Here is a 27,492-nt window from a genome sequence, read left to right as displayed (position 1 = left end):
ATCTTGGTTTTCTTAGTGATGTGTTACTTCAGGGTGAAGTCAGTCAAAGGTGAATTTACTGGTCATGTCATTGAGTCACACTTGGATTAGTTGCTGCTTGTTGTTCTTGATTAATGGTAGGAATTCTATTTACATATTTTTGAGCTTCAGGTATGTGCTGGACATCCAGGTCTGCATCAGGTGCTTACAAAGGTTGAGGGTTTGAGTGTTTGGCACACTACTTGTGTTTTACTGGAATATTTGTGATTTTTAAGTCTGTTGTTGGTGGGTATGGTCTAATAGGTCTCCAGGAAAAGCCTGACAAAACGGAACCCTGAAGGATTTTGCAGGTGATAAGAAACTGCTAGGGTCTGGAGGTGCCCTTGTTAATGAAATTGTATCAATTTGGCATTGCCAATGTAGCCCATTTGAGGCTGCAGGGAATGTATGAAGATAGTATCATCAAAGGTATTAAAGGTGGCCGAGAGGCCAAGCAATAACAGGAGTGAGGGCATAGTTGTCCGTTTCAGTAGGCTTTCAATGCTTTGTCAAGAAGCAGAATGCACTCTGCAGTCTGACCTGATCTGCAGGTGCATATAGTCAAGGTAGAGATGGTTGATGATGGTGTGATCTTGTGTTCGGCAGCGTATATTTTCAATGATCTTACCAATGAAGGTTAGAGGGGGGTGGGGCCCTGGTGAACAAGCACATACTCATCAGCGATACACATGTATTTGTGATACCAGCAGTCAATAGAAGTGCAAATTCTGAACAATAGAAAATTAAGCTAACTGTGTTGTATCTGAAAAAGGAATTGTACACATGTGTGAAACGGTCCTTGCATGAAAGACAATTGTGCTCTGTGGTCATAAAATCCTACTCTATGAGAGAAATGTAGCTGTGACACACAGGAAATGCCACTCATTGCATGTCCTTCAGTGACTGGGGCATGGTGATTTACTGACTAGTGATACTTGCTATGCAACATGATTAGCTTTCTTCTGAGCTGACAGCCATTAATTCCATTGGATTTAGGGAATGTACCTGTGCCCATGAAGGTTGAGTGAGTCTGTACCTCTTCATGAGTGCAGATGACATGAGAAAGGTAGGTGAAGTTAATTCCTTTCCCCATTGTGTAACCATATACAGAAACACAACTGGAAGAATGCAGTATCTCCCAAGTATATTTTCCTCAGACAAACCAAAAGGAATGAACCAGTTCTTTATACCCTCTCTCTCTACTTAAAGCAGTTATTTCCCCAGGTTTATGGGTAATGCAACAAAGCTCGATGCCAATGTTATGGAAAGGTTGTGCCTGTCATTGGCTTTTTTAAGGTGCTGAATTGTGTCATTGGGTGTTGGCATGATGAAAGTTGCTGGGGAAAGATGTAGTGCAGAGGCAGTCAACTGAATATTTTACAGCATTTCCAAGACTTTGTTAAAATACTGTCAACGGTGTGTTTTCTGTTGAGTTCAATGTTTAGAAAAACTAACATTCCCTTCACTTTAAATATCAAGTAGAGGAATCTGCACTTCCCCACTTCAGAAAGTGTGTAAAATTACCATATTACATTAATTCCACTTGAAATGTTCTTGAAAATGTTCTTGAAAACATTGCAAGAAGAAAAACATTCAAGATTTCAAATGATCATTTTGTTTTTCTGTTTTCAGTTTCTATGAAATCAAAGAAACAGGAAGACATGGGAAATGGAAATTCAACGAGCGTGGATCACTTTATTCTCATTGGGTTTGCTGTAGGCAGAGAATTGCAAATATTTCTCTTTGTCGTCATATGTATAATCTACGTCATAACAATCTTCACTAACATCCTAATCATTGCCATCATCAAGAGTACAACCTCTCTGCACAAACCCATGTATTTATTTATTGGTACCTTTTCTTTCTTGGAAATCTGGTACCCTACAGCCACTGTCCCCAAGTTTCTTTCAACCCTCGTCACAGGAAGCAAATCAATATCCTTGCCTGGATGCATTGTACAATATTATTTTCATTTTTCTTTAGGGGCTACAGAAAACTTTCTACTAGTAGCCATGGCCTTTGATCGCTATGTGGCTATTTGCTATCCTCTGCGTTATATGCTCATCATGAGCCATACACGATGTACTCATCTTGCTCTGGGCTCCTGGGTATGTGGCTTCTTGTCTTTCACAGTAACAACCTTTCAAATCTCCAGACTACACTTCTGTGGTCCTAACAAAATTAACCACTACTATTGTGACTTTGCTCCATTGGTGACGCTATCCTGTTCCAAAATCGATAATGTTGAGTTTTATTTCTTTATCATGGTTACTTTTGTGTTAGTAGGCTGCTTGCTAGTGGTTCTTATATCCTATTTGCGCATCATGTTGGCAATCATAAGAATGCCCAGTAGAAGTGGGCGGATGAAGGCCTTTTCCACATGTGCCTCTCACCTCGCTGTATTAACTATATTCTATGGGACTACAATTTTCATGTTTGCCAAGCCAACAGGGAGAAGTTCTCTGGATACCAATAAAGTTGTTTCTATTTTCCCATCCATTGTTACTCCGCTACTAAATCCTATCATTTACACCCTAAGAAACAAGGAGATAATGCACACCTTGAAAAGAGGAACAAGTGTGGGAATATTAAAACAATGACACGGTTTTAGATGACCCATGGAGATATTTTACATTTCTCAGTGTTCAACTATTTAGAAAACATGATGCAAGTTGACAAACTAAGGTAACTTATTAAAGGGCCTGCTCAATATTTGTTATATCTTAATGCAGTTTGGCTAAGCTAAATCTAAAAAGCCTTTTGTATCCCTAAATAAGAAGGTGATCTTGCTCTACAGGACGTTGCAAAACTATATCAATAAACATGAAAAGGCAAAACGTATGTGCTTGTTGGACTTGGTCCTTTTGGCAGGTTCACCCCAAAACTTTTTGCGTTCTCCTAGCCTTTTTCTGTATCCTGGTGTTGGTGATTTTAGGCCTCGGAGCACTTTAGCACTGTGGTCCACTGTAAAGGTCGTGCGCTCTCGTAGTATGTGTGGTGATATTGGCCTGATAATTCCTGGTATGAGAGGAGTGCAGGGGCGAGTTTAGTATGTGTGAACTCGTGAGAATAAATGCTGCGCAATGGTGTGCACAGAATTATGGTGACTGGTGGAGAGATGCCACTTTTAGAAGTTGGCATTTCTTTGTACTGTGTGTCTGCCTGCCTGATGTGAATTGCATGTCTGGCTTGTGATTGACAGAAGCTGGGAGGTGTGGGTGGCTTCAGGAGCCAGGGGGAGTCTGCCCAGTGGTGAATAAAGAGATTTGCATGCAGATGGGAGGGAGGAGTTGCACCTGGGACCTGAAAAGGACTGGGCCTTCCCTCCACAATGCTGGCCCCCTGTGGTGCGTCTGATCCCTGAGCCCCCACCTGACAAAGGAGAGAGGAGCCGAGCAAAACAAAGTGCTCCGAAGCTCCCCTATACCAGTTCTAACTGGTATCCCTAAACCCTGTGCTGTGACACAAAGGGTAATGATGTATAAAACTAGATTGTTCAGTTCTTGGTTGCTGTTCCTGCTGGGGCATGCTGCTGCTGGGGCCCAGGGGAGGGCTTGCCTCCCTGGGCCCTGCTTTGCCCCAAGACACTTTGCTTGTATCCTGGAAGAAGTGATTTATTCTCCCTTGGACTTTGGCCTTTAGCGCCCTGTGAGCGCTTGGTTTTATATTTCCAGCAGCGCTATGGTGGCCCTGGGGTGCGCTCCCATCTTTGACTTGCAGCGCTGGGCTGCGATCGTCCCCAGCAAAGGGATTCCCCCGTAGTGCCGGATTTGCGTGTGCCCACCCCGCATTGGGATGTTTATTTGGCCTCTAAGTTTTGGAGAGCCGTTGCCCACCCCGCTCTCCCGCTATTTTTAAGGACCGGTGCCCACCCCGCACATTGCCTTACTTTCCCGAGTTGGGGGAATCGCGGTTGCCCAACCCGCAATAGCGATTTTATTTTTTTGGGAGAGCAGGTGCCCACCTTGCTATCAGGTTACTTTAATCGCAGGTGCCCACTCTGCGTTTCGCCGCCGCTGCCCGAGTCGCTTTTGAACTTTTCTCAGGGCCGCTGCCAGCATGACCCAGAAGTTAGGCATAGTTGCCTGGTTTAGTATGCACAACCAGAAGTAGCCGGGTCTCCCGTGTGCTGGGGGAGACCCGGGTCACTGCTGAAGCCAGGCAGTAGCCCACCCTCCACTGGCAACCCAAAGAAGAATCCAGACTGGGCTCTTGTGAGGAGGACGGAGTCCCGCTTGATGAGGTGTTGCATTGCCGCTTCAGAGGAGAACGTGAGCCCACCCCACCTCCCAGAGCAGAAAGGAGAAAGTCCCGGGTCCCAAGAGGGGACTCGGGTGAACAGAAGTCTGACTGGAATTGTCCGGTGCCCCGTGAGCTGTGGGGTGCCCTGGTTACCAAATGGAGAGGGAGTCCCCGAGGAGAGAGGGTTCTCCTGAGAAGAGCCAGCCAGGGAGAGGAGTGGCCGATCCCAGCCCCAGTGAGTGGGTCTGAGGCCGTTTGTTTCTTCGCCTGGCAGCGGGTCACTCCAACAACGGGCCAATGTTATTCAGAAGAGCCCCGGGGGCTCACACGGACCTGGTTGGTGGTTGGGGATGTTTCAGGGCACATTGTCATGCCCACCCTGGTGCCAGTGCTTGTTTTGTGGTTTTTCCAGCTGTCCTGCAAGAGCGCAGGCAGCTGCATCGTGGGGCATTTTTGGTGATAGAGCCCCAGAGAGGAGCTCAAGAGGCACGCTGGTGCCCGGGGTCATTGTTACAGCTGCCCAGCAATTAGTGGTAGCTGCCACATTTAGGCTGTGGATCTGCTCGCCTTTGACTCCTGCTGCAATGGCAGCGTGCCCTGACTTTGGACACAGGGCGGTTGGGTCCCTGAGAGATGGCCAGTTTGCCAGGGGGACTGTTAGGATAGTAGGGCGCCAGACCCTAATGTGATTTTGTGGTGCTAGGAAATGTAATGCATGTACTATGTTTTTATGCACCCTGGGTTATACCTCTAAATGTGGTTTTTAATATAAATTTGTTTTGCACATTATGGTTTATGGTAGTAAGATTATGTTCCACTGAGATTATGCCCCTAAAGTGAGTTATGCTTAGGAGGTTAGGCTTTAATGCGTTTAGACTTGTGAGATGATTGCATAATGTATTTATGTGGGGAGGTTGGCGCAGAATGTAATTTGCAACTAATGTGGTACTGTCCATAATGTAGTTTATGTTACAAGCTGATGCTAAGTGCAGTGATTACCAGTGGTTACTGGTTGTACGCTTGTGATATGTTTCACTTTTACTATGTTCACTCTGTGATGGTTCTGACAGTGGTCCAGTGGGCCCTGTCAGGTGTAAATAATCCCTTGTAGATATTACTCAGTGCAAGGTGGCACCATATATATTATATGAGTGCTATTCTAATATGTTATGAGAGTACAAAGGCTATTTTGATATAACCTTGTGTGGAGTTCCTTTTGTGGTGTGCCTGGGATGTTGTTGCTGTGTGCGTGCGCAAATGCTTTACACATGGGGTAACTAGACATAATATCGAATCGAAAATATTGAATAGCTATAATATCGAAATCAAAATATAGAATGGACAAAATATCGAATGGACAGAATATAGTGGTGAAAATTATCGAATTGAAGGTAAGTAATATAATATCGATTTTCAAAATATAGAAAGTCAAAATATCAACTTTTTAATGATATCGATTTTTTAAAGTGTTTTGTATGTTAGTATATGTGTAAAAAGTGTATATTATTTTTGTAATTTATTTTAAGTAATGAATTTTATGTTATTTAATTTTTGTGTAATTTAATTCTGTAGTGGGTTGTGGGTTTATAGGGGAATAGGATGGGAAGTAATTTCATTGTAATTAATTTCATATTAAAAATACTTTTTTCTATTAATAATTAATTTACTGTTAATTAATTATTAATTGGTATTACGTTTTATTATTAATTAGTTTTTGTTATTGAACATTAATTAGTTGTTAATCAATTATGAATAGGTAATTACTTTTAATAACTAATTTTTATTTTTATTTCTAATTGATTAATTATTACATAATACTAAATTGGTAATTTATTTTTATTTATATATTAAATCATTACTTTCACTACTGTTAAACTCACTAGAGTGGGAATAGTAATTTTTACCCCTAGGCTATCCAACGCTTTCCCTACTGTTGCCCTCTCTGGAGTGGGAATAGTAATTTTTACCCCTACGCTATCCAACGCTTTCCCTACCGTTGCACTCTCTGGAGTGGGAATTGTAATTTTTACCCCTACGCTATCCAACGCTTTCCCTACTGTTGCACTCTCTGGAGTGGGAATTGTAATTTTTACCCCTACGCTATCCAGCGCTTTTCCTACTGTTGCACTCTCTGGAGTGGGATTAGTTGTTTTTACCCTCCTGCTATCCAACGCTTTCCCTACTGTTGCACTCACTGGAGCGGGAATAGTAATGTTTACCCTCCCGCAATCCAACGCTTTCCCTACTGTTGCACTCCTTGGAGTGGGAATAGTAAGTTTTACCCTCCTGCTATCCTACGGTAAAAATAATGTATATTTTTTATTAATATTACGTTAATATATATATATATATATATATATTCACTGAAAAAACCATAGGGTATAGACCATATATAGTTAGGAATTAGCATTTACAAAACCTTGAAAATTCACTGAAAAAACCATAGGTTATAGACCATATATAGTTAGGAATTAGCATTTAAAAAACCTTATTTTACTCACACAAAACCATTGAAATTCCATATGTAGTTAGTTGCACTAACTATATATCGTGCACCCGCAATCCACTGCTGATCATGTCACATATTACATCATTCATGACATGGTCAGTGACATCACTGATGACATCACTGATGACATCTCAAATGACATCACTGATGACAACATCCAGTGACTGTATTTTTCTGTAAAGTTAAAATATGTCTTGAGTGGATGTATAAGTGTCTGGATGAAGGATTTAGTAGGTGCATGACTGACTGTATGAGTGAGTGATTAAATGTGTCTCACTGAATGCATGGGTTAGTGACTAAACTGTCTTAATTTGTGCATCATTATGTCTGTTGTTCTGTAAACTGCTGCATGTGTTGATCATTAGCTATACGAGAGGCTATATGTGTTATTAATTGGTTGCCCAAGTATTTCTATGGGAGATTGAGTTTGTGTGGGGGTGGCTGGAAGGTGTGAGACTCTATGCATAGATGTGTGAGCAGTTTATTCACTAGGTGTATGAGTTCAAGAGTGCATGTGGAAACAGCTACATGGGCAGTTGACTGTGTGCATGAGTGTATTGATGAGTGAATGGATATCTCAATGCTACATGTCATAGTAAGTACATATGTAAAACACAGTACATGTGAGAGTTGGCATATATAAATAACTGTGCATGAGAGCCACTGAATGAGTGAGTGGTTGTATCGATCATTGTGAACTTGTATCAGGGATTGTATAAGAGAGTAAATATGTGTTAGTATATGTTTCAATAAGTAAGGTGTGTTTAACTGTATAGTTGAAGAAATGGAGGTGAGATTGTTTCTTTGCATGACTGACTGGGTGTGTGAGTAACTCCATGGATGAGTGGCAGTGTGTGAGTGTCTGTATACACTGAGTGTATCTAAGGTTATATTAGAGTCTGAAGAGGTTTATCGTATTAGCACAAGAATGATGTCAAATGAGATGTCATCAGTGATGTCATCAGTGATGTCATTTGAGATGTCATCAGTGATGTCATCAGTGATGTCACTGACCATGTCATGAATGATGTAATATGTGACATGATCAGCAGTGGATTGCGGGTGCACGATATATAGTTAGTGCAACTAACTATATATGGAATTTCAATGGTTTTGTGTGAGTAAAATAAGGTTTTTTAAATGCTAATTCCTAACTATATATGGTCTATAACCTATGGTTTTTTCAGTGAATTTTCAAGGTTTTGTAAATGCTAATTCCTAACTATATATGGTCTATAACCTATGGTTTTTTCAGTGAATTTTCAAGGTTTTGTAAATGCTAATTCCTAACTATATATGGTCCATAACCTATGGTTTTTTCTGTGAATTTCATTGGTTTTTTAACAGCTAATATCTGTAGCTGTAAAATGTATTCTTCTTTAAATCCAAAAATATATTTTATATGTTTATGAATAATTTTTTTTTTAAATATTTTTTTTTCTTCGTTCCCGCTTCGCAAATCGGGAAGCTTCCCGTTAGCTGACCTTGATGCCGCGAAATAGACCGCGAGCCGGTAAACGTTTCTTTACCGCAAGTGCCGCGTTACAAAACAACATCGTGACGCCTCCCGTCCGCATGACGTTTCACGTTGTCGCGTGATACGTCATATGACGTACTACGTTAGCGAACTGGTACGCGAAGCGAGTCGCAAAGCGCAGGTTTCTGGAAGCAAACCGGGAGGCCCTGCAAAGCGCTTAACGTAAACACAGCAAGTCATGTGACTTGGTAATAACACTTTTCATTGGTTCATTTCACTTTTGGTTTCCTAATGATGTAAGACTAGGTCATATAATCTAAAATGAACACTTTTGATTGGTTGAGAACTCTTGTTTTTCCCAAATGATGAAAATCCCTCCTTCTTTCCTCACTCTGACTTTCATCATTGTGAGAGAAAGACCCTTTGTGATCACTGAGCAATGGCTTCTTTAGTAGCTTCAGCTGGTGCTTCCCCACCACCTCCACCACATCCAAGGAAGAGTGGACCACCTGCTCAAGTTATAATTCAACAAGAAGAAGAAGAAGAGGAACAGGAGGACGAGCACGAAGAGAGGCAGTTTTTGCCTGAGCAGCCCAGGACGTCTCACCGGAAAGAAAACTTCATTTGGCAATTTTTTAAAATTCCCAAAGGTCAGAAAAAAGTAAATGCAAGATACGTAACTTGCCTTATATGTCAAGATAGACTGTCCAGAGGGACCGACAAAAAATACAGTTTCGGAAACTACACAATGCATCGCCATATGACTAGGTGGCATCCTAACAACTACAGTGCTGCACAGTTTCGGAACGACCTAGATAATCTCCCTATTATGGCCAGAAGATCTGTTGTACCGGAAGTAACGGGACCAGAGGGCAGGGAGATGGTGCCAAATATACAAATGAGATTTGGTGAAGTAAAACACACCTGCGTATTTTGCGATGGATTCATTTCCTACGGAGAAAGAAGCATCACTCTGATCAACAGAGCTATTGACTATCATATGCAAGTTTGTCCGAAACGCCCAAAATAATAAATACTTCTTTTTTTTGTTTTGTTGCTCCTGTTGAGCCCTTTACAATGAATCGTTTTCATTGCCCCCTCCAAGAAAAACCCAAAAAAATATAAAACTGTTCCGAAAAATTCAAAAACAGTAAAAAAATGTTCAGAAAAATAAAAAAAAAAGTTCTTTTCAGAACTACCTCCCCGTTATTAAAAAATTGGTACAATATTTGGAACTGTGCCAACCTCTATTTCTCTTAGTTCGCTTCCTAGTTCGCTCGCCGGTACGCGAACTGGAAGCGAACCAAAAACAGTAAGTATAAGGGAGGGAAACACACACTTATGTTAAAATAAAGACAGCTATAGGGGAGTAAACTAGAGATACTATTACCCGTAATCCACTGCTGATGATGTCACATATTACATCATTCATGACATGCTCAGTGACATCATCAGCAGAGGATTGCGGGTTTTTTGACAACATGCCTTATCCACGGTTTAATAACGCTGCCTTTTGCTTTATATAAGTTTTCAAATTGTATGAAATATATACCAATAGGTCGTTATGAACCTTTAGGTAGTGCTTTTCTTCATGAGGTCTGGTCGCTTCCATACACATACAGATGTTTCAAAGATGATCAAGAAGTTTATCTGAATGGAGAGGAATGCACTGAGACGCCAGATCATTCACTAATGTGTAGGCACATACAGTTACACGGTTCATGCAACAAACACCGACCAAATATGGCTTGCGTGTTGCAAGGCACGCCAGTTCCTGCTATCATCCCCACGTTCAAGTTGTTGGAAAATGGTAGTTATTTGATGCTCAATAATGAAGATTGTTCTGAGTTAATTAAAAGTATTCCTTTTATCGTAACAGTAAGTGAACGGGTTATTTGCTGCAGAAATGTTCTATTTCCTCCCACACATGAACATAGGGAGTTTTCAATCTGGCCACAAATACCAACCTTGGGACACGTTTCAACGGCATGGCAAGAATAAGAGCTCTTTTGTCTCAGAGAGAGGTGGCCTTGAGTTCGGCCCGTGAAACTTTCGTACTTCACATAGCGAACACCCGTACAGAGGTGCACACCCTTTTCAATTAAGATTTGCCTTTCAATTTCAGCAACATGTTTCCGACTATCTTTAACGCATCCTCCACAAAGTCCCTGACACACTTTTTTAAAGTTGTTACCAGTGGCCTCGTGACTTCATTTGAGAAAATCTTTGGAGTCATCCCTGCTTCCTTTCATTGTATTTTCTGCACTCTGGTTCGTGGATTGGCATTTTTACTTGCATTACCAGCGGACGCTCTTGTGCTTTTTTACATTTTTAAATATGGATGTCCCTCCTATGCAACCTCCGACCCTGCAGCTGCTGACACTGTTCCGCAATCGCATGCTAGAATATTATGGCACAATGCCGTTGGCGATATTAAGCACGGCATATGGATTATCTTTTCGGTTCTCCTACTTCACCTGTATCCAGCCTGTATTTCACTGCCTGACCTGTGATTTCGATTGGGCCATTGATTTGTGTCTCTGCGGACCGGTTTCTCCTGACGTCGACTTTAATCAGCTGATGACTCCTATCATTACTCACGAGTTGGTTTGTCCTGGCGAAAGGATTATGGCTGTGGCATTGATGCATGGACTACTTGGTCCCTGGAATTTACTGGCGGCAGCACAGTCTTTCTTGGAACAGAGCTTTCTTGAAAACCCACCGAGCTGTCCTCTGATGGTGATAGAGGATCCGGTGCTGGGAGAGCACGTATGTTCTTTTCCGCTTTTAAATTGGATGGCTGAACTGTTTTCGGATGAAGACGGTGACTTCCTATTGGAGGCTGTTGCAGCTTATTTTGCATACACAGTTATGTCATAGACCTTTTTCATGTTTGATATGCTGAGTACTAGCATTTCATTGACAATTCATTAACTTATTTGTCAAGTTTTTATTATTTACCTTGCCTATTGGCTTAAGACTCGATAAAGTACTTGGCTGTTTTATTTTTCTTTAGCATTAAATTTTCCTAGTTTTTAATGCTTTACCTTGCGGACCGTCCACATATAAACTTGCAATCTGCTCTCATGAGATGGCACTTCTATTATCTTATTCAGTTCGTTTCCGGATCATGAGGAGGTGTCATCTAGGTCCTGGATATCTTTACACCGTGTTAAGTTAGCATGGGCTCATTACCGGTTTAAACGCCATTTTTCCTTTTTTGCAACTTCTGCACACGACACTTAGTTGTTGCTTTAGCTTTCCACCTAGTAGTTCATCGTGGTTTACATGAGAATAATATGTTATTGGTCTACTATCTGCTTTACTTGTTAAACTATATCTGTACAGCGAGTGCTAAAGTTTCAAGAACAACACGATACAGAATTGTTATGAGGTCTGATCTCCACGACTTCATACTCATAACATAAGTGCAACTTCTGCCAATTCTGGGCATGAGGCGGGTTTTATATTGCTTTGCCGAACACACATACACAACAGTTGATGCGGTTCACATGAAGAGAGAGCTGGTGTATGCTGATGTGATTCCTTCAAATCTAAGACACTAAAGTATGGGCACGCCCTAAACCAACACAAAGAGACCTTCTTAGCAAATAATATAATATGTGTATTAGGGAGGGTGAGATATAAGCAGCCGCGGGCCGTGGAGGGAGTTACGGTGAGGCAGGGAGGCGGGGAGGGGGAGAAGCAGGGTGGAGCCCTCTCTACCTTGCCCCTCCCCCTCCCCGCCTCCCTGCCCCACCGTAACTCCCTCCACGGCCCGCGGCTGCTTATAAGTGTTGCTAACTCTTATTCATTTACAGCATGTTAACATACTGTCACCATTCGCTTTTTATGTACTAGTAACTATGCTGGTAATTTTGCTACTGATAATATGTGTACTTGTATTCTCCACCCTGCTTCTCCCCCTCCCCGCCTCCCTGCCTCACCGTAACTCCCTCCACGGCCCGCGGCTGCTTATAAGTGTTGCTAACTCTTATTCATTTACAGCATGTTAACATACTATCACCATTCACTTTTTATGTACTAGTAACTATGCTGGTAATTTTGCTACTGATAATATGTGTACTTTTATTATCTAAGGTACTACGCCTGAGAAGACGGCATTAGTAAATAAACATTTCAAATACACATCTGTTCTTCTTAACTCCATTTTCTGGTTTCTAAGAAATCTATAACGACCGACTGTTCATGAGTTCCACGTATCCTGAGGTACTATAAGTTCATATTCTGGATTGTCTAAACATTGAGAGTTTGTTATATCCAATGTGACACTGTACCTAGCTTGCTAAGGAGTTTTTGATTACTAACGTGAGTTTTGGGACACCCTAATTCGCCGAGGTTCCAATCCTCTGTCCACAGTTCTGTGTGAGAACAGAAACCCTGCGACAGGGGCACCCCCGACCCTTGCTGGAGCTTCATCACACTTGCGATACAACTCCAGCAATGCATTCGCCGAGGTTCCAATCCTCTGTCCACAGTTCTGTGTGAGAACAGAAACCCTGCGACAGGGGCACCCCCGACCCTTGCTGGAGCTTCATCACACTTGCGATACAACTCCAGCAATGCGCCACCTTTACGGCACAGATACATCACGCATCTGTGCTGTTTTTGCCCCATGATGCGCCGCATTGTAAATGCAGCACACCATAGGTGACGGAACAGCGGCACAGAATGACTAACACATCCCTGGTGATGCGCCAGTCATCATAAATGTATCCCTATGCTTCTTATCTTGTTAGAGATGAACCGCCATATATATCATCAAAGTTTTTTGCATTTCCTAAATAGCGAACTTTAAGGAATAAATAGCGATTCTTTACCATTCCTAGTTTGCGATGAGCTATTTGCTAATTAGCCGAATGTAGCCCAATGAAGCCCAATGTAGCCCAATGTAGCCCAAAGATGGCCGCCAGACACACAAAAAAACAAATGTAGCCCAAATATCAGCCAGATGTAGCCCAACTATAGCCCAGTGACAGAATGACCAATCAGCTTCGCAAACCTCCGTTACGCGAAGCGGAGCGCTGTTACAGATATATATCTTTTTTTGAACGTTAATTTCTCAAAATCCACTGGAGCACATATATTGAGACCTAGCAAAGGCACATCGGGCTACCAGTCCCTAATATTTTGCCAAGTTTCGTGCAAATCCATTCAGCCGTTCAATTATTATTATTATTTTTTTTTTTTGCCCCGCGGGGCCCTTTTAAAACCTCCACATCAAACCTAGGGGGTCAGCGAGGATCTACTATGCCCCCTTATAGTTATTTCCCCCTTTGTTTTGACCTCCTCTTGTCTCTCGATCCTACCGAGAGACAAGATGGCGGCCGCTACGGACTGTTTGGAATGTTGACAGACGCCGGAGAACCAATCAGCTTCGCTTCACAAAGCTCCGTTGCGCGAAAAGTCCGCGAACCAGAGCGCTGCCCGGTCCGCTGTTACAGATATATATCTTTTTTTAAACGTTAATTTCTCAAAATCCACTGGAGCACATATATTGAGACCTACAAAAGGCACATCGGGCTACCAGTCCCTACAATTTTGCCAAGTTTCGTGCAAATCCATTCAGCCGTTCGGGCTAAAAGTGAGGCCAACCGCCCTATGGAAAACTCAATGTTAAAAACACGTTTTGGGACCCCCCTTTTTTCTCGGCCCCCACTGGACGAACCCCCCCCAAATTTTCAAGGGCTGCTCAGAAACAAAATGTGCCATTTTCCTGAAAATTTCAGCCAATTCCGTCCACAAACGCCAAAGTTATTAGACATAGAATTTTCAAAAAACCCATAGAGAAAAAATCATAACTATATATACCTACTGGCGACCGCCAGTAGGTAATATATGTATAAAAAAATTAAATTGTATGGTTTTTCGTTATAACTTAAATTAATTATTTAATAATTTTAAGGTTAGTTAAGTATTTTTAAGTATGTTTTAGTTAATTATATTTATTATTTCATTAATTTCAAATTACTTTTAAGACTTTTAAAATAATTCGATATTTTGACTAACTATATTTTTTACGATATTTTTGATTCGATATTTTTGTTCTTACCTGCTTGTAGATAGGAATTCGATATTTATGCATTCAACATTTTGTCATCGATATTTTTGTAAGTCTATATTTTTGTATTCGATATTATGTCAGTGATCCACACATGGCCACCGGGATAAGCCTGACTGCTCGAGCCAAGCTACCAAGGGGGTGAGCAGGGGTTATCTTTGGCGTGTAACTCCCTTGGTCTGACTAGAGTGATGGTTTTTGCCTGGCTTTGGTGCAAGCCTTAGCCAACCAGAAATCCCATTTCTAACAGTGCTCAGGTGTGTGAGAAAGTTATTTGGCAAATCAATGAACACCCCATCAGCACTGTCACCCTAAACCCCAACAGGCCAACTGCCCTCCATAACAGAAGTGTGGTAAAAAGTAGCCTTGTGCCGGTATTTCTGTCCGTCCAGACTCCTGACACTCCCCCAGACCCACCCCCTATCTGGTCTTTTAATCAACTGCCGTTCAGCAGTCAAGCATGCCGCTGATATTGCTGACCTCATCCTGAACAAAAACCTAGACCTAGCAATACTAACCGAATCTTGGCTCAATGAATACTCTTCCCCTTGCCTGGACTTCTTAGTCCCTCCCAATTACAACATCGCCAGGCTGGACAGACATTCCAACAAGAAAGGAGGAGGCATTGCCTGCATCTACCGATCCTCCTTGCTTGTCACAGAACTCTTGGCGGACTCCACCGACTCCTGCGAATACCTCGCACTCTCCATTTGCAGCAACTCATTACACCTTTGTAACTTGCACATTTTTTACCACCCTCCAGGTTCTAATGACTCTTTCACCAATCACCTCTTGGAAATCATCACAACTAAGATTTCCTCCAATGCCAAAGAGATTTTCCTGGGAGATTTCAACCTGCACTGGAATGACACTAAAGATCTCTATGTCAATGCCATCAAAGACCTCGTAACCGACCAAGCCCTGACTCAAGCCTACTCTCTGCCAACCCACTCAAAAGGGGCCATCCTTGACTGGATCATTTCTAAGGAATTCTCAGTCAAGCTTATCACCATATACCTATGTGACTGGTCTGACTGAACTGGGGTGGCTTGGTGAGCAAAATAATGATGGATTAAACCCAGATCTGTGACTGGGGGTGAATGTTTTGCCATTGTGCAACATTCTGTCCATCATCTTGTATGTTTTGCTGTTCACCCTATGTGGGAAGGGTATGCCCAGACGTGGGTCCCTTGCTCACTACGCCACTGGAGACAAGTTATCCTGGCTGAAGACGGCTGATAGCCAGAAACTGGTCCTAGGATGCTTGATTCCGGTCCAGGAAAGACATGGCATGGCAGTTCGGGCTGGACTGTTCCCATGAGGCACAGGGCCAAGACTGATTTGCATATGGCCATGTCTGAACTGGGGTGGCTTGGTGAGCAAAATAACGATGAAATAAACCCAGATCTGTGACTGAGGGTGAATGTATTGTCATTGTGCAACATTCCGTCCATCATCTTGTTTGTTTTGCTGTTCACCCTATGTGGGAAGGGTATGCCCAGACGTGGGTCCCTTGCTCACTACGCCACTGGAGTCAAGCTATCCTGGCTGAAGACGGCTGTTAGCCAGAAACGGGTCCTAGGATGCTTGATTGGGGTCCAGGAAAGACATGGCTTGGCAGTTCAGGCTGGACTGTTCCCATGAGGCACAGGGACACGACTGATTTGCATATGGCCATGTCTTAACTGGGGTGGCTTGGTGAGCAACATAACGATGGATTAAACCCAGGTCTGTGACTGGGGGTGAATGTTTTGCCATTGTGCAACATTCCATCCATCATCTTGTTTGTTTTGCTGACCATCACTCCATCTCTTTCATTTTACCCGGGACCCGCAAGACAAAGATGCCGCAACCGGTGATTCCCAAACGCTGGACCAGATACACTAAGAACCTCAACCTCATGAAACTAGAGGCTAGCTGTAAATCTGACCTCCCCCTCTCGCTCATAACCACGGTCAGCGACCTCAATGAACATTACTCGTCGTCCATCTCAAACATTCTGGACGACCGTGCCCCTCTAAAATTATAAAGAACACAAATCAAGGACAGAAACCCCTGGTTCCCGCAACATGGAGAGGAGATCCCTACGGCAATCGGAAAAAATCTGGAGACAACAGCCCTCTGCAACGCATCTAAAAATTCTCCACCAGGCGACAAATGCTTACAACAAGCACATCCTCAATCCCAAAAAAGAATATTTCAGATCAGAATTGGGAAACGCCAAGAATAGACCCCAGAAGTCCCCTTGAACTGGTCAAATTCCAATATAATAAACTGGCTAAAACACCGAAAGAATCCTCAAAATCTCTAATATTGTCAGGAATTCTCCTCTTTCTTTGCTGATAAAACCACGACAATAGGAATTGAACTCTGTACCGTCACCTACTCTCATCCCCTTCCTGACCTACCCCCTTTTTCCGCACCACCCCCTATGGCCTCACCTAAAAACCAAGCCAGCAGTTCCGACTTCGAATACTATAACGAAGACTCCATCTCCAAAATCCTTTCTACCTTAAACCCAAATAACCACTTTAATGACCCGCTACCTTCCAACTGCCTCGCTGCCGCCTCCCAATCCATTGTTCCTTGCTGGACTGCAATAATCAACGCCTCCCTTAAGCAGACCAAGTCCTCCCTATTTTGAAAAAACCATCACTGGATCCAGCCTCCCCTGACAATTTCAGACCTATCTCCAATACCCCACTATTAGCAAAAGTATTGGAGAAGTGTGTACAACAACAACTAAGTCAGCACATCAACAATTTCCACCTACTTGACCACTTCCAATCTGGATTCAGACCAGGGCATAGCACTGAAACTACTATGCTTCACATCATGGACGAAGCCCTCCAAGCCCTAGACCAAGGCAAAACCTGCCTTCTAATCCTCCTTGATCTGTCCTCCGCCTTCGATACGTGCAGCCATGAAAAACTACTTGAACGCCTTAAATTCGGGATGGCCTGGTCCTAGAATGGTTCAGGACCTTCCTCCACAAGCGCTCTCAGAGATTCCTCATCAACGGCAAGCTATCAGCACCCACCCCGGTCATGGTTGATTTCCCCATGGTTCAACTCTGTCCCCCACCCTATTTAATCTTTACTTAGAGTCACTCACCAAAGTTCTTCGTACTGCCAATATCTCCTACCATATGTATGTGGACGATAACCAAATATACATCAATATCTCTTCGCTTGAGGAGATTCTCTCCCTGAATGAGACCCTGAAATTAACTGTCCAATGGCTAGCCAATAACCAACTCAAACTTAACGCAAAGAAAACTGAATTTCTCCTAATCTCCCCTTCAAAAGCCAATCCGGAGATTCAGATGTGGATCAAGGCCATCACAGCCCTGAACTGCCCGCTGACCGTTGTGGACTCTCCAAATCCCTGAGTACAATCCTAGACTGTAACCTGAACATGCGAGACCACATTAACTCAATGGCTAAAGCAGCCAGATTCCATCTGAGCTACCTTTGGAAGCTGAAACCTCTCATCGATGCTCCTGACATAAAAATGGCAGTTCAAGCACTAGTTATCTCTAAACTGGAATATGGTTGTTCCACCCTTACAGGATTACCCAAGATCTCCTTAGCACCTCTAAAAGCCTGTCTCAACGCGGCCGCCAGACTACTCACAGGCACCAGGAAATTCGACCAGATCTCCCCACACATGAAAGCGCTGAACTGGCTCTCTTTAGAGGCAAGAATTCAGTTGAAACTGGCATGCATTACACACAAGGATCTACACACAAACTCCCCTGCTTATCTGGCACAGAAACTAGTGGTATCTGAAGAAAGCAGGAACTCCAGGTCCGCTAGAAACCTCTTACTCCAACCTGCTTTCTTTCAGAAATAAAGAACCTAAAATAGGGCCTTCACCGGAGCAGCACCAAGAATTTGGAACTCTTTCCCACCCGCCATCAGAAGAATCCCTTCTCCAGCACGTTTAAAAAAGGAGGCCAAAACCTTCCTCATGGGTAAATTCCTAGACTAAGGCCTGTCCTCAACCACCATATTGTGCCAGATGAATCTAAGACTATCGCTTCTTCCCCAGATCACCAATTCTCCCTACCGTGAATATGTTGGACGTTTGTTTTTACTGAATCTAACAGTGATTGTAACCATACACCTGTATCCCCCTCTTCCCTATGTTCTCATCACCCCTCCCCTCGCCATCCTTTCTGTTGATTATGTATATTTCTGCACTTTAAACTTTTGTTTGTTCACCATTGTATACCGTGTAAAGTGCTCTGATACCCTCACGGGTCAAGTTTGCGCTCTATAAAACACAAAAAGTAAATAAATAAATGAAAATACCCACAATGTATCAAAGGAGAACATCATTTCTGAAGATCGGATAGTTATAACTAACATAATGACTCACAGGACCTTAATAACATTCAGAAGTACAATTGAACATAATGTATATAAACGAGATAACATCAGAACAACAAGAACAAATAAAAGTTGTTTTAACTAGATATCAATTTGAATAGGGTGCTGCAAAATCTGAAGAGGTGAAGAGACAGTGTATTTCTTGGTGAATCGCTTGTGTTAGACAAAGTGTGAAAACAGCAACAAAAACACACAAGCCGTATTGGCTGCCAGACTATTTAATCAAATATGGCCAGGACTGATATCGTCTCTTAAAAATTGTGTTCTACAAAGGAAAAATCAAAGTTATAGGAAGTAATTTGTTAACCCCTGAAACACTATAACTTAAGGTGTCTCTTCATCAAGAGAGGAAGTTGATGAGATGTTCAAGTGGCATCTTGACGAGGCAAAACAACAGCTCATAAAGACTTAAAGTTATTGATGAACTAGAAAAGGCCTGTAAGAAAGTGGAGTCCTTATCGTGTATGTAATGTGGTAAGGATAGCAGAAAAGAGAAAGAATATCCTGGCAACAATAAAATTAAAATAATTATAAAGAAAATGTCTACACAGGGTACAAAATAGTGCAAAGAAAATGAACACACTAGTGGTTGTAAGAATATGTTTCCCTTCTGTAATCAAGTTTCTCCAATGAATTTACAAAGGGAAAACAATCCCAATGCTCTGTGGATAAAAAAGCAATTAGATTCTCTTCAAATAAAGATGACTGGCTAAAATAAAGTATTTAAAGTCAAAACGAAAGTCCTGTGGCAATGTTGGTCAGGTCACATAGAAAGAGTAATCGAGCAGTAAAGGAGGTCCCTGCAGAGTAATTGTCTCTGACAATGGCAGCTCTGGTATCTCGTGCACATCAGCCAAACTTGTCTCATTAAACAAAGGAGGTCAGCATCAGCGACAAGAAGTAATACCCTTCAAGATCAAGGTTATAAGCGCATGCACCTACATCCAAAGTTTTTCCAGTTGCCAATATTCCAAAAAACATAAGCAACCAAATCAAATAATCCTTTAAATTAGGCGAAATATAGCCACACTTCATGGATATTTTATTCAGCCAGTGTGGTATATAATATAATCTAAACATTCTGAGTTCGTGAACCCTATCCAAATTAAAACCCATTGGAACTTGTATATGAATTTGAACATTGTTTTTTGCTCCCGCAGACATATACCTATGTAAATCACATTATCTCATTGCACGTTTCGCTTAAGATGTTTTACTCTCCAACTTTACCTTTCACCCTGTTCCTGCTTCTGCTCCATTCCAGGAAGCATTGATGGGGCAGTGAGGAAACCAAGATTAGGAGGCGGTGATTTGGAAAACAGTGAGGTCTGGTGGGAGCAGCACTCCTTTATTATTTCATGCTCTTGTCATAGCAGCACTTGAATTACACATTGCAATTTTCATCTTCTCCTGCTCTGACTCTGTCTGGAAGTGTGCCCCACTGTCCCAATAAGATTTGCTGTGGCAGTGAAGAAACTAAGAACAGAAGGAGGGGATTACGAAGCCATGCCTGTTGATTTTCATTAGAGCAGAGCTCCATTTTTATGTTGTGCTCATGCCAAAAGCATTGGTCAGGGCAGAAGAGAAACTAAGATAGGCAGACAGCACTTAAGAAAACTGCGACGTCTGATTGGAGAAGTGCTCCTTTTGTAAATAGTGCTCATGACAAGCAGCACTAGAATTGCACATTTCGCAAAAGACTTTTCACTATTGCTCCTGATCCCTTCTCATGCTCCCACTCTGACTGGAAGTACACTTCAGGAGGCATCAGTAGGGCACTGAAGAATCCAAGATCAAGAGGTGGGCCATAAGAAAAATGTAAGCTCTAAAAGGAGGAGGACTTCTTTAGGAAATGACCAGGTTTTGCATATGGTGTAGGCCCTAGATGTTTGCCTTGACTGTGTTGCTCGCTGTAGAACTCTATGCACTTTACCCCATACAAGCTATTCCATGCTGAGGACGGTTTGGAGCCATCTTCAGTCACGGTACCTGTGTGCCAAGGACAGCTCCAAGCTATCCTGACACACAAGGCATTTTGATTTAGCCTCAGGATTTAGGGAAATGCTTCCTCAACAGCCTGAGACATTTTCTTGTTTTCAATATAATGACCATCGGCGCACATTGAAATTGAAAGTGATATGAGCCGATCGGCTCAGTTAACTTTCACTGCTTTGGTGCTTGGGACATATCTCACCCCCCGAGCACCGAAGCACATGGAAGAGGATCCAACCAAAGTAAATAGGAGTCCCCACTGTCCTTGGTTTGATCCCTTCCTGCCATAGGCACTCAGTCCAGCCACACAAGTGGCACAGCATTTTTATTGGCACAAGTTAAGCAATTCTGGTTGGTAGGATTTTTGTGGATCCCTGCGGATTCCGGAAGTTTTCATCACAGAAATGTAAGGAAAATGCATGATTTCTGTCACGTTTTAGGTTTGCAGGGCATTGTGGATGAGAAAACCACATTGGATCCACACGAGTCACCCCATCCTGGATTTCTCCAGTTGTCTAGCTTTTAAAAATGTACAGGTTTGCTAGGTTTCCTTAGATGCCAGCTGAGCTAGAGCTACAAACACAGCTACCTACTTTGCAAAAAATGGGTCAGTTTGACTAGAAATATTTGAGGTATCTATGTTGTGTTTTGGGCCATTTCCTGTTGCATGTACTATGCCTACACGCACAAGTGAGGTACCATTTTTATCGGAAGACTTAGGGTAATGCTGCATGGAAGGAAGAAGTTTGGGGCTCTCTGCAGATTCCAGAACTTTCCATCACAGACATGTGAGGAAAATGTGTTTTTTAGTCAAAGTTTGGGATTTGCAAGGGATTGTGTGTAAAACAGCCTGGTGATAGCCACACAAGTCACCCTATTGTAGATTCCCCTAGGTGTCTAGCATTAAAAAATTTACAGGTTTGCTAGGTTTCAATAAGTGCCGGCTGAGCTAGGGCCCAAATTCCACAAATAGGCAAATTGCAAAAAACAGGGTCAGTATTGAGTGGAAAATTTGATGTGTCCATTTTACGTTTTGGGGCCTTTCCTGTCACAGGTACTAGCCCTAATTGCACAAGTGTGGTGACATTTTTTATCACTCAAGGGAACACAGAATAATAGAACAATTACCAATGATACTTCTTTTCATTTATGTCTTCCAAATGTAAGCCAGTGTATAAGAAAGAAGACATTTTGAGAAATGGCCTCTAATTCACATGCTGGAATGGAACCCACAAATCTGGAGATGTGAAAATAACCACTGCTTCAAGCTCCATATCTTGTGCCCATTTCGGAAATACATAGGTTTCCTTGATACCAGTTATACACTCTTTATATTTTAGCATATGAATTGCTCTATACCCGGTGCACAATAGAACACAATTGGAAGGTGCAGCTCAGTTATTTACTTTGGGTACCTCAAAACCCACAAACCCTATATCTACCCACAACTAAAAGGGTCTAGCAGATGTAATGGTATATTACTTTTGTAAATCAGCCATCGTGACGAGAAGTTACAGATGAAAATTGTCTAACAAAGGGCTGTGTTTTTCCTACTAATATTAAATATTTTTTATTTCAACACCATGGTGCTCATTCCAATGCCGATAGTACCATGTGTCTGACCACCATGTCCGTGGAGCAAGTCAGACAGACAAAGCCACGAAATATACCGATTAGGATGCGTGCATTGGAAAATTCAGACTGGTGTGGTCGGAAAGCTGTCCACAAGGACCATGGTGGTCAGAAAGTCTTCTGATAGGGCTTGCGACAGCACTGCAGTCCAACTGACAAGCAGATTATGATGAGACCGATATACTAGCCGTTGGAATCTGCAGTCGCACCACAGTAATCGATTGCCACACCACTGCTACTGCCAAACATCACCACTGTGTCCAATGGAAGTTTCACAAAAAGGACACAGCTGATTGTCATCATTCAGGTAGACATGCCGAGATTTGAAGAATAAAACACACCCCATCCCAGATCATGATCTTTGCCACAATTCTGCATTGCAGCCCCACGCTCTACATCATTGGAGAGAGAGAGAGAGATAAGGCAGTCGTCATATGTTTATTCATTTCTTGCCACTTCTATTCACTACACATTTGTATCGCCCTCACCAGCACACTCACATTTAACCCCTTTTTGTCCATACATGGCACCCCCAAAAAAATACAAAATCTTTCTGACGATGAGTTGTCAGCGATAGTGATCAAAATCGTTAGAGTAGAGCCACAATTGTTTTGAGCCAAAGTTCATCAAAACTGTATCACTATCAAGAACCAAATGTGGGACAGGGTCGTCAACACAGTCAATGATGGCTCTACCATCCTCTGCACAAAGGAGGACATGAGGAAGAGGTGGCAATACCCAAAGACCAGCGTCAAGTACCTTTTCAACAGGTACAACCTGGTGATTCAGCAGACTGGTGGTGGGTCTCCTGTGCTAACATTGGAATTTGTAGCCTGGGAGGAGAAGATACTTGCTATCCTGCACACTGAGGGCTTGACTGGGACACCCTAGGGGACTGGAAACTGATAACACCCTTCCAACTGGCACAACATAGCAATGTACTGTTTGCACAAAACCCATCTTTGCTATCATCCATCACATCCAATTGTCCCATATGCAGTAGCTAAGGCATCAGAGATGTGTTATTGGCAGTCACAGTCAGCAGTCCTGCACGTGATCACCAATGTATCCACACCCATCACACCCATGGGACTGTTGTATGCAAGTGTTTGCCCATAAAATCTTTCTCACAGGACCCATATATTGTGAAAATGTACAACAGTATGTGATATTACAGCATCTTGCCAACCAGCACTTAACACAATGCATGTTTGCTACTGATGTTAAATTGAAACTGACAAGACTACAACTACCATCATGCCCGGTTGACTGAGCTACAATTGTCTGTTCCACATAGCCACTGGCAGCAATCTCATCCACTCAGCTTCTCCCCCAGTTAGGTAGCCCTTTTACAAGTTGGGTTGGGAAATCGAGTCAACACTGACACTCCCACCAGGCCCTGTTGTCTGAGCACCTAACAACGTATAGTCCTCTCCTTTCCCCAGAGCCTCCTGGCAGCCATCTTATCCACTCAGCCTCATCTCACAGGTAGATAGGTATTTTACAAGTCTGGACAGGAAGACGGAGTCAATCTATTAAACAATCAGAGGTTTGTATAGCGCAACTAGTCACCCGTGCGGGTCTCAAGGCACTGAGGGGGACAGCTCCGTTGAGTCAGGTCTTGAGGTCCGTCATGGACTGGGGAACTGTGAGTGTTTTGCCGGAGGTGCAGGGGGAAGTCATTCCAGGCCTTAGCTACAAGTTAGGAAAAGGACTTGCCTCCCATTCTGGTCCTGTAGATGCATAGGATGGTGGACAGAGAGAATTCAGCTGATTGGGGTGCCTCTTGGGTGTGTGGAGGGGGAGGCAGTTGTTTAGGTATGCTGGCCTGATGTTGTGGAGGGCCTTGTAAGCATGAGCAAGGAGCTTGAAGGTTGTTATTATTTGGAGGGGGAGCCACTGGAGATCACTGCAGTGCTGGGTGATGTGGTGGTGATGGGGGATGTCTAGGACCTGTCTGGCTGCGGCATTCTGGATGGTCTGGAGCTTACAAAGTAGTTTCTTGTTGATTCCGGCATAGAGAACATTGGCGTAGTCCAGTCTGGTACTGATGAGGCCGTGTGTGACCATTTTTCTGGAATCCGGTGGGATCCATCTGAACATTTTTTGGAGTATGAGGAGGGTGCTGAAGCAGGACGAGAATATGGCATTGATCTGGCTGTTCATCGTGAGTGAATATTCTAGTAAGATGCCAAGGTTTTTTGCATGGTCCGTCAGGGTGGGGGTGGGGGTTCCAATAGCAGGGGGCCACCAGGTGTCATCCCAGGTGGATGGGGTGCATCCAAGGGTGAGAACTTCTGTTTTCTCAGAGTTGAGTTTCAGGCAGCTCTCCTTCATCCAGGTGGTTGTGGCTTTTATCCCTTTTTGGAAGTCGCACCTGGTATTGTTGAGTTCTTTGGTGAGGGAGAGGATGAGCTGGGTGTCTTTGGGGTAGGATTTGATGTTGAGCTGTGGTTTCTGACGATGGTTACAAGGGGGCCATGTAGATGTTGAAGATGGTGGGGCTGAGGGAAGATCCCTCGGGCACCCCACATCTGGTTTCTGTTGGTTCAGAGATGAAGTCGGGAGCCTGTCTTGCTGAGTTCTGCCTGTGAGAAATGAGCATATCCAGTCGAGGGCCTTTCTATGGATGACAGCGTCATGTCGTAAAGTGGCTAGTGCGTGGTGAGAGACAGTGTCGAAGGCAGCCGAGATGTCCAGGAGGATGAGGGCTGCCGTGTGGCCCTGGTCGAGGAGGGAGCATATTGTCCTTGGTGGAGGTGAGTAGGGCGGTCTCTGTGCTGTGCTTGCTGAGGAATCCGGATTGGCAGATGTCCAGGATGTTGCTGGCTTCGATGAAGTTTGCTAGCTGGGTGTTTGCAGCCTTTTCGATGACTTTGGCTGCAAATGTAAGAAGAGAGATGGGCCTGAAGTTCTTGTGGTCAGTCAGCCCTTTAAAGGGTTTCTTCAGGAGGGGTTGACTTCAGTGTGTTCCTAGTCATCAGGGAATGTGGCGTTTTTGAGGGAGCAGGGAACTCTGTGGAAGATGTGGGTAGGCAGGGGTCTGAGGGTGCTCCAGATTGGATTATCCTCATGGTGTCTTCTGTTGTGATCAGTGTCCAAGTGACTAGGGTCTGTTGAGTGGCTTCACTGGGGGTGGGAGCTGGGGTGGTGCAGAGGTCTTGGTTGTTGAAGTTGTTGTAGATCGTCTTAATCTTGAGGTGAAAAAATGTGCTGAGTTGGGGTCAGCAGTTGGGAGGGCGGGACATCTGTTGTTTCGGTCAGGACTGCAACTCCCACCAGGCCCTGTTGTCTGAACAAATAAAAACATGTTCTACTCTCCTTTCCCCACAGCCACCTGGCAGCCATCTCATCAGCTCATCATCACCCACAGGTAGATAGCCATTTTAAAAGTGTGAAATGGGATAGCACTCAGGACTCCAACTCCTACAGGCCCTATTGACTCAGCACCTCTCCAAATTTACTCTTCTCCTTTCCCAATAGCTTCTTGGTGGCCTTCTCATCCACTCAGCATCACCTCATAGGTAAGTAGCCATTTTACAAGTGTAGGCTGGGATAGGAGTCAGGACTACAACTCGCACCATGACCTGTTAGCTGAGCACCTAACAACATGTACTCCTCTCCTTTCCCCACAGCCACCTGGCAGCCATTTTATCCACTCAGCTTCATCTCATAGGTGGGTAGCCATTTTACAAGTGTGGGCTGGGAGAGGGAGTCAATACTGCAACTACCATCAGTCACTGTTGCCTCAGCACCTCCCCAAATCTACTCCTCTCCTCTCCCCATAGCCACTTGGTGGCCACCTAATCCGCACAGCATCACCCACAGGTAGGTAGCCATTTTACAAGTGTGAGCTGGGAGTGGAGTCAAGGCTGCAACTCACACCGGGCCCTGTTCCCTGAGCACCTAACAACATGTACTCCTCTCCTTTCCACACAGCCACCTGGCAGCCTTCTCATCCACTCAGCTTCACCGTATAGGTAGGTAGGTATATTACAAGTGTGGGCTGGGAGAGATAATCACGACTGCAACTCCCACCAGGCCTTGTTGTCTGAGCACCTAACAACATGTACTCCTCCCCTTTGCGCATAGCCATCTCATCCACTCAGATTCACCTCACAGGTGGGTAGCCACCTGTGAAGTGAAGCTCACATGCTACATGGCTGGTGAACCATTGTGATTAAACAGCACAAATGATAACCAGTGCAAAATGTACAACACATATGTCAATAGGTCTGTCCTGGACACAACAACAAGTTTGATCCTACCAGTATCCATGTGACATCTGAAATAATGTTGCATCAAGGGATTGAGAGATGCCATCTCCATCCCTATTGTCAATATGAATTGGAGCAGTTCAACTAATGATCATGCCAATAAACCTTCATGTATTGGAAGTTTCACAAAATCTTGCTAAATTGTCAAGCACAACGGCTATAGTACATAATGTCTACCTCAACCCCTTTTGTCTCTTCCATGTCTCTACTCACTGTGCAACAAAGGACGGCGAATGTGCATACCAGACTTAAAACTATGACAATCTACTCTATTTTAACAGGTGGATCACGCACTGCATCTGCAGAGATGCAAGACGATGACTAGACACCAGCTCAACCCCAGGATCAACACAACCGTGATGCTGAATCTCATGTACAGATGGACGTGGAGGACCTACCTGGCACTTCTGGACTACGGGTGGGTGGAATTTGCGTAGTCTCGCTAAGCAAAGCTTTGCGAAATGGTAAAAAATCTCAGCGAGCAAACAGAGTTCCGCGTACACGCGGAATTGCTTGCTCCGCCCATTCACGATGCTTTCTCTGGTTCACGAATGCTGTTTGCGTGCTCAGGGGAAATATCTCGCAAACACGCATTTTGAAAGTGCGAACAAGCAAAAAATTCCGCAAAGCCGCGGATCGTGGAATTATTGGCAATTCCGCGGTCTCGGCAGAATGCAAAATTACCCAAATTCCTCGAGCGGAACGGAATTTACCACCCAGGCCTATTCTGGACAGCATGGGCTTACAGAGCCATTGAGTCTTACTTGGCCCATGACCACATCTCCCACCTCAGTGGCAACACTACAGCTGACACTTGCCCCAACAATCTTTGAATAAACTTTGATTGAATTTCCTTAAAGTAATTTTAG

At 43.5% G+C, this 27,492-nt stretch overlaps 1 protein-coding gene across 1 annotated transcript; it reads left to right on the top strand.

The window, feature by feature from the left end:
• The first annotated feature begins 1,679 nt into the window (after positions 1–1,679).
• On the top strand, positions 1,680–2,618 carry LOC144828197 (olfactory receptor 6F1-like). The gene has a single exon (XM_078686289.1). It carries the CDS (start codon positions 1,680–1,682, stop codon positions 2,616–2,618), a length of 939 nt encoding a protein of 312 aa, XP_078542415.1.
• Positions 2,619–27,492: the final 24,874 nt, after the last annotated feature.

This window comes from Lissotriton helveticus, chromosome 4_1, assembly GCF_964261635.1.
Source record: "Lissotriton helveticus chromosome 4_1, aLisHel1.1, whole genome shotgun sequence".
Taxonomy (NCBI): domain Eukaryota; kingdom Metazoa; phylum Chordata; class Amphibia; order Caudata; family Salamandridae; genus Lissotriton; species Lissotriton helveticus.
This window is presented reverse-complemented; position numbering and strand designations above follow the sequence as displayed.

Bases quoted from the DNA above. Each gene is read 5' to 3' on its own strand.
- LOC144828197 (XM_078686289.1), top strand. From the start codon at position 1,680: ATGGGAAATGGAAATTCAACGAGCGTGGATCACTTTATTCTCATTGGG.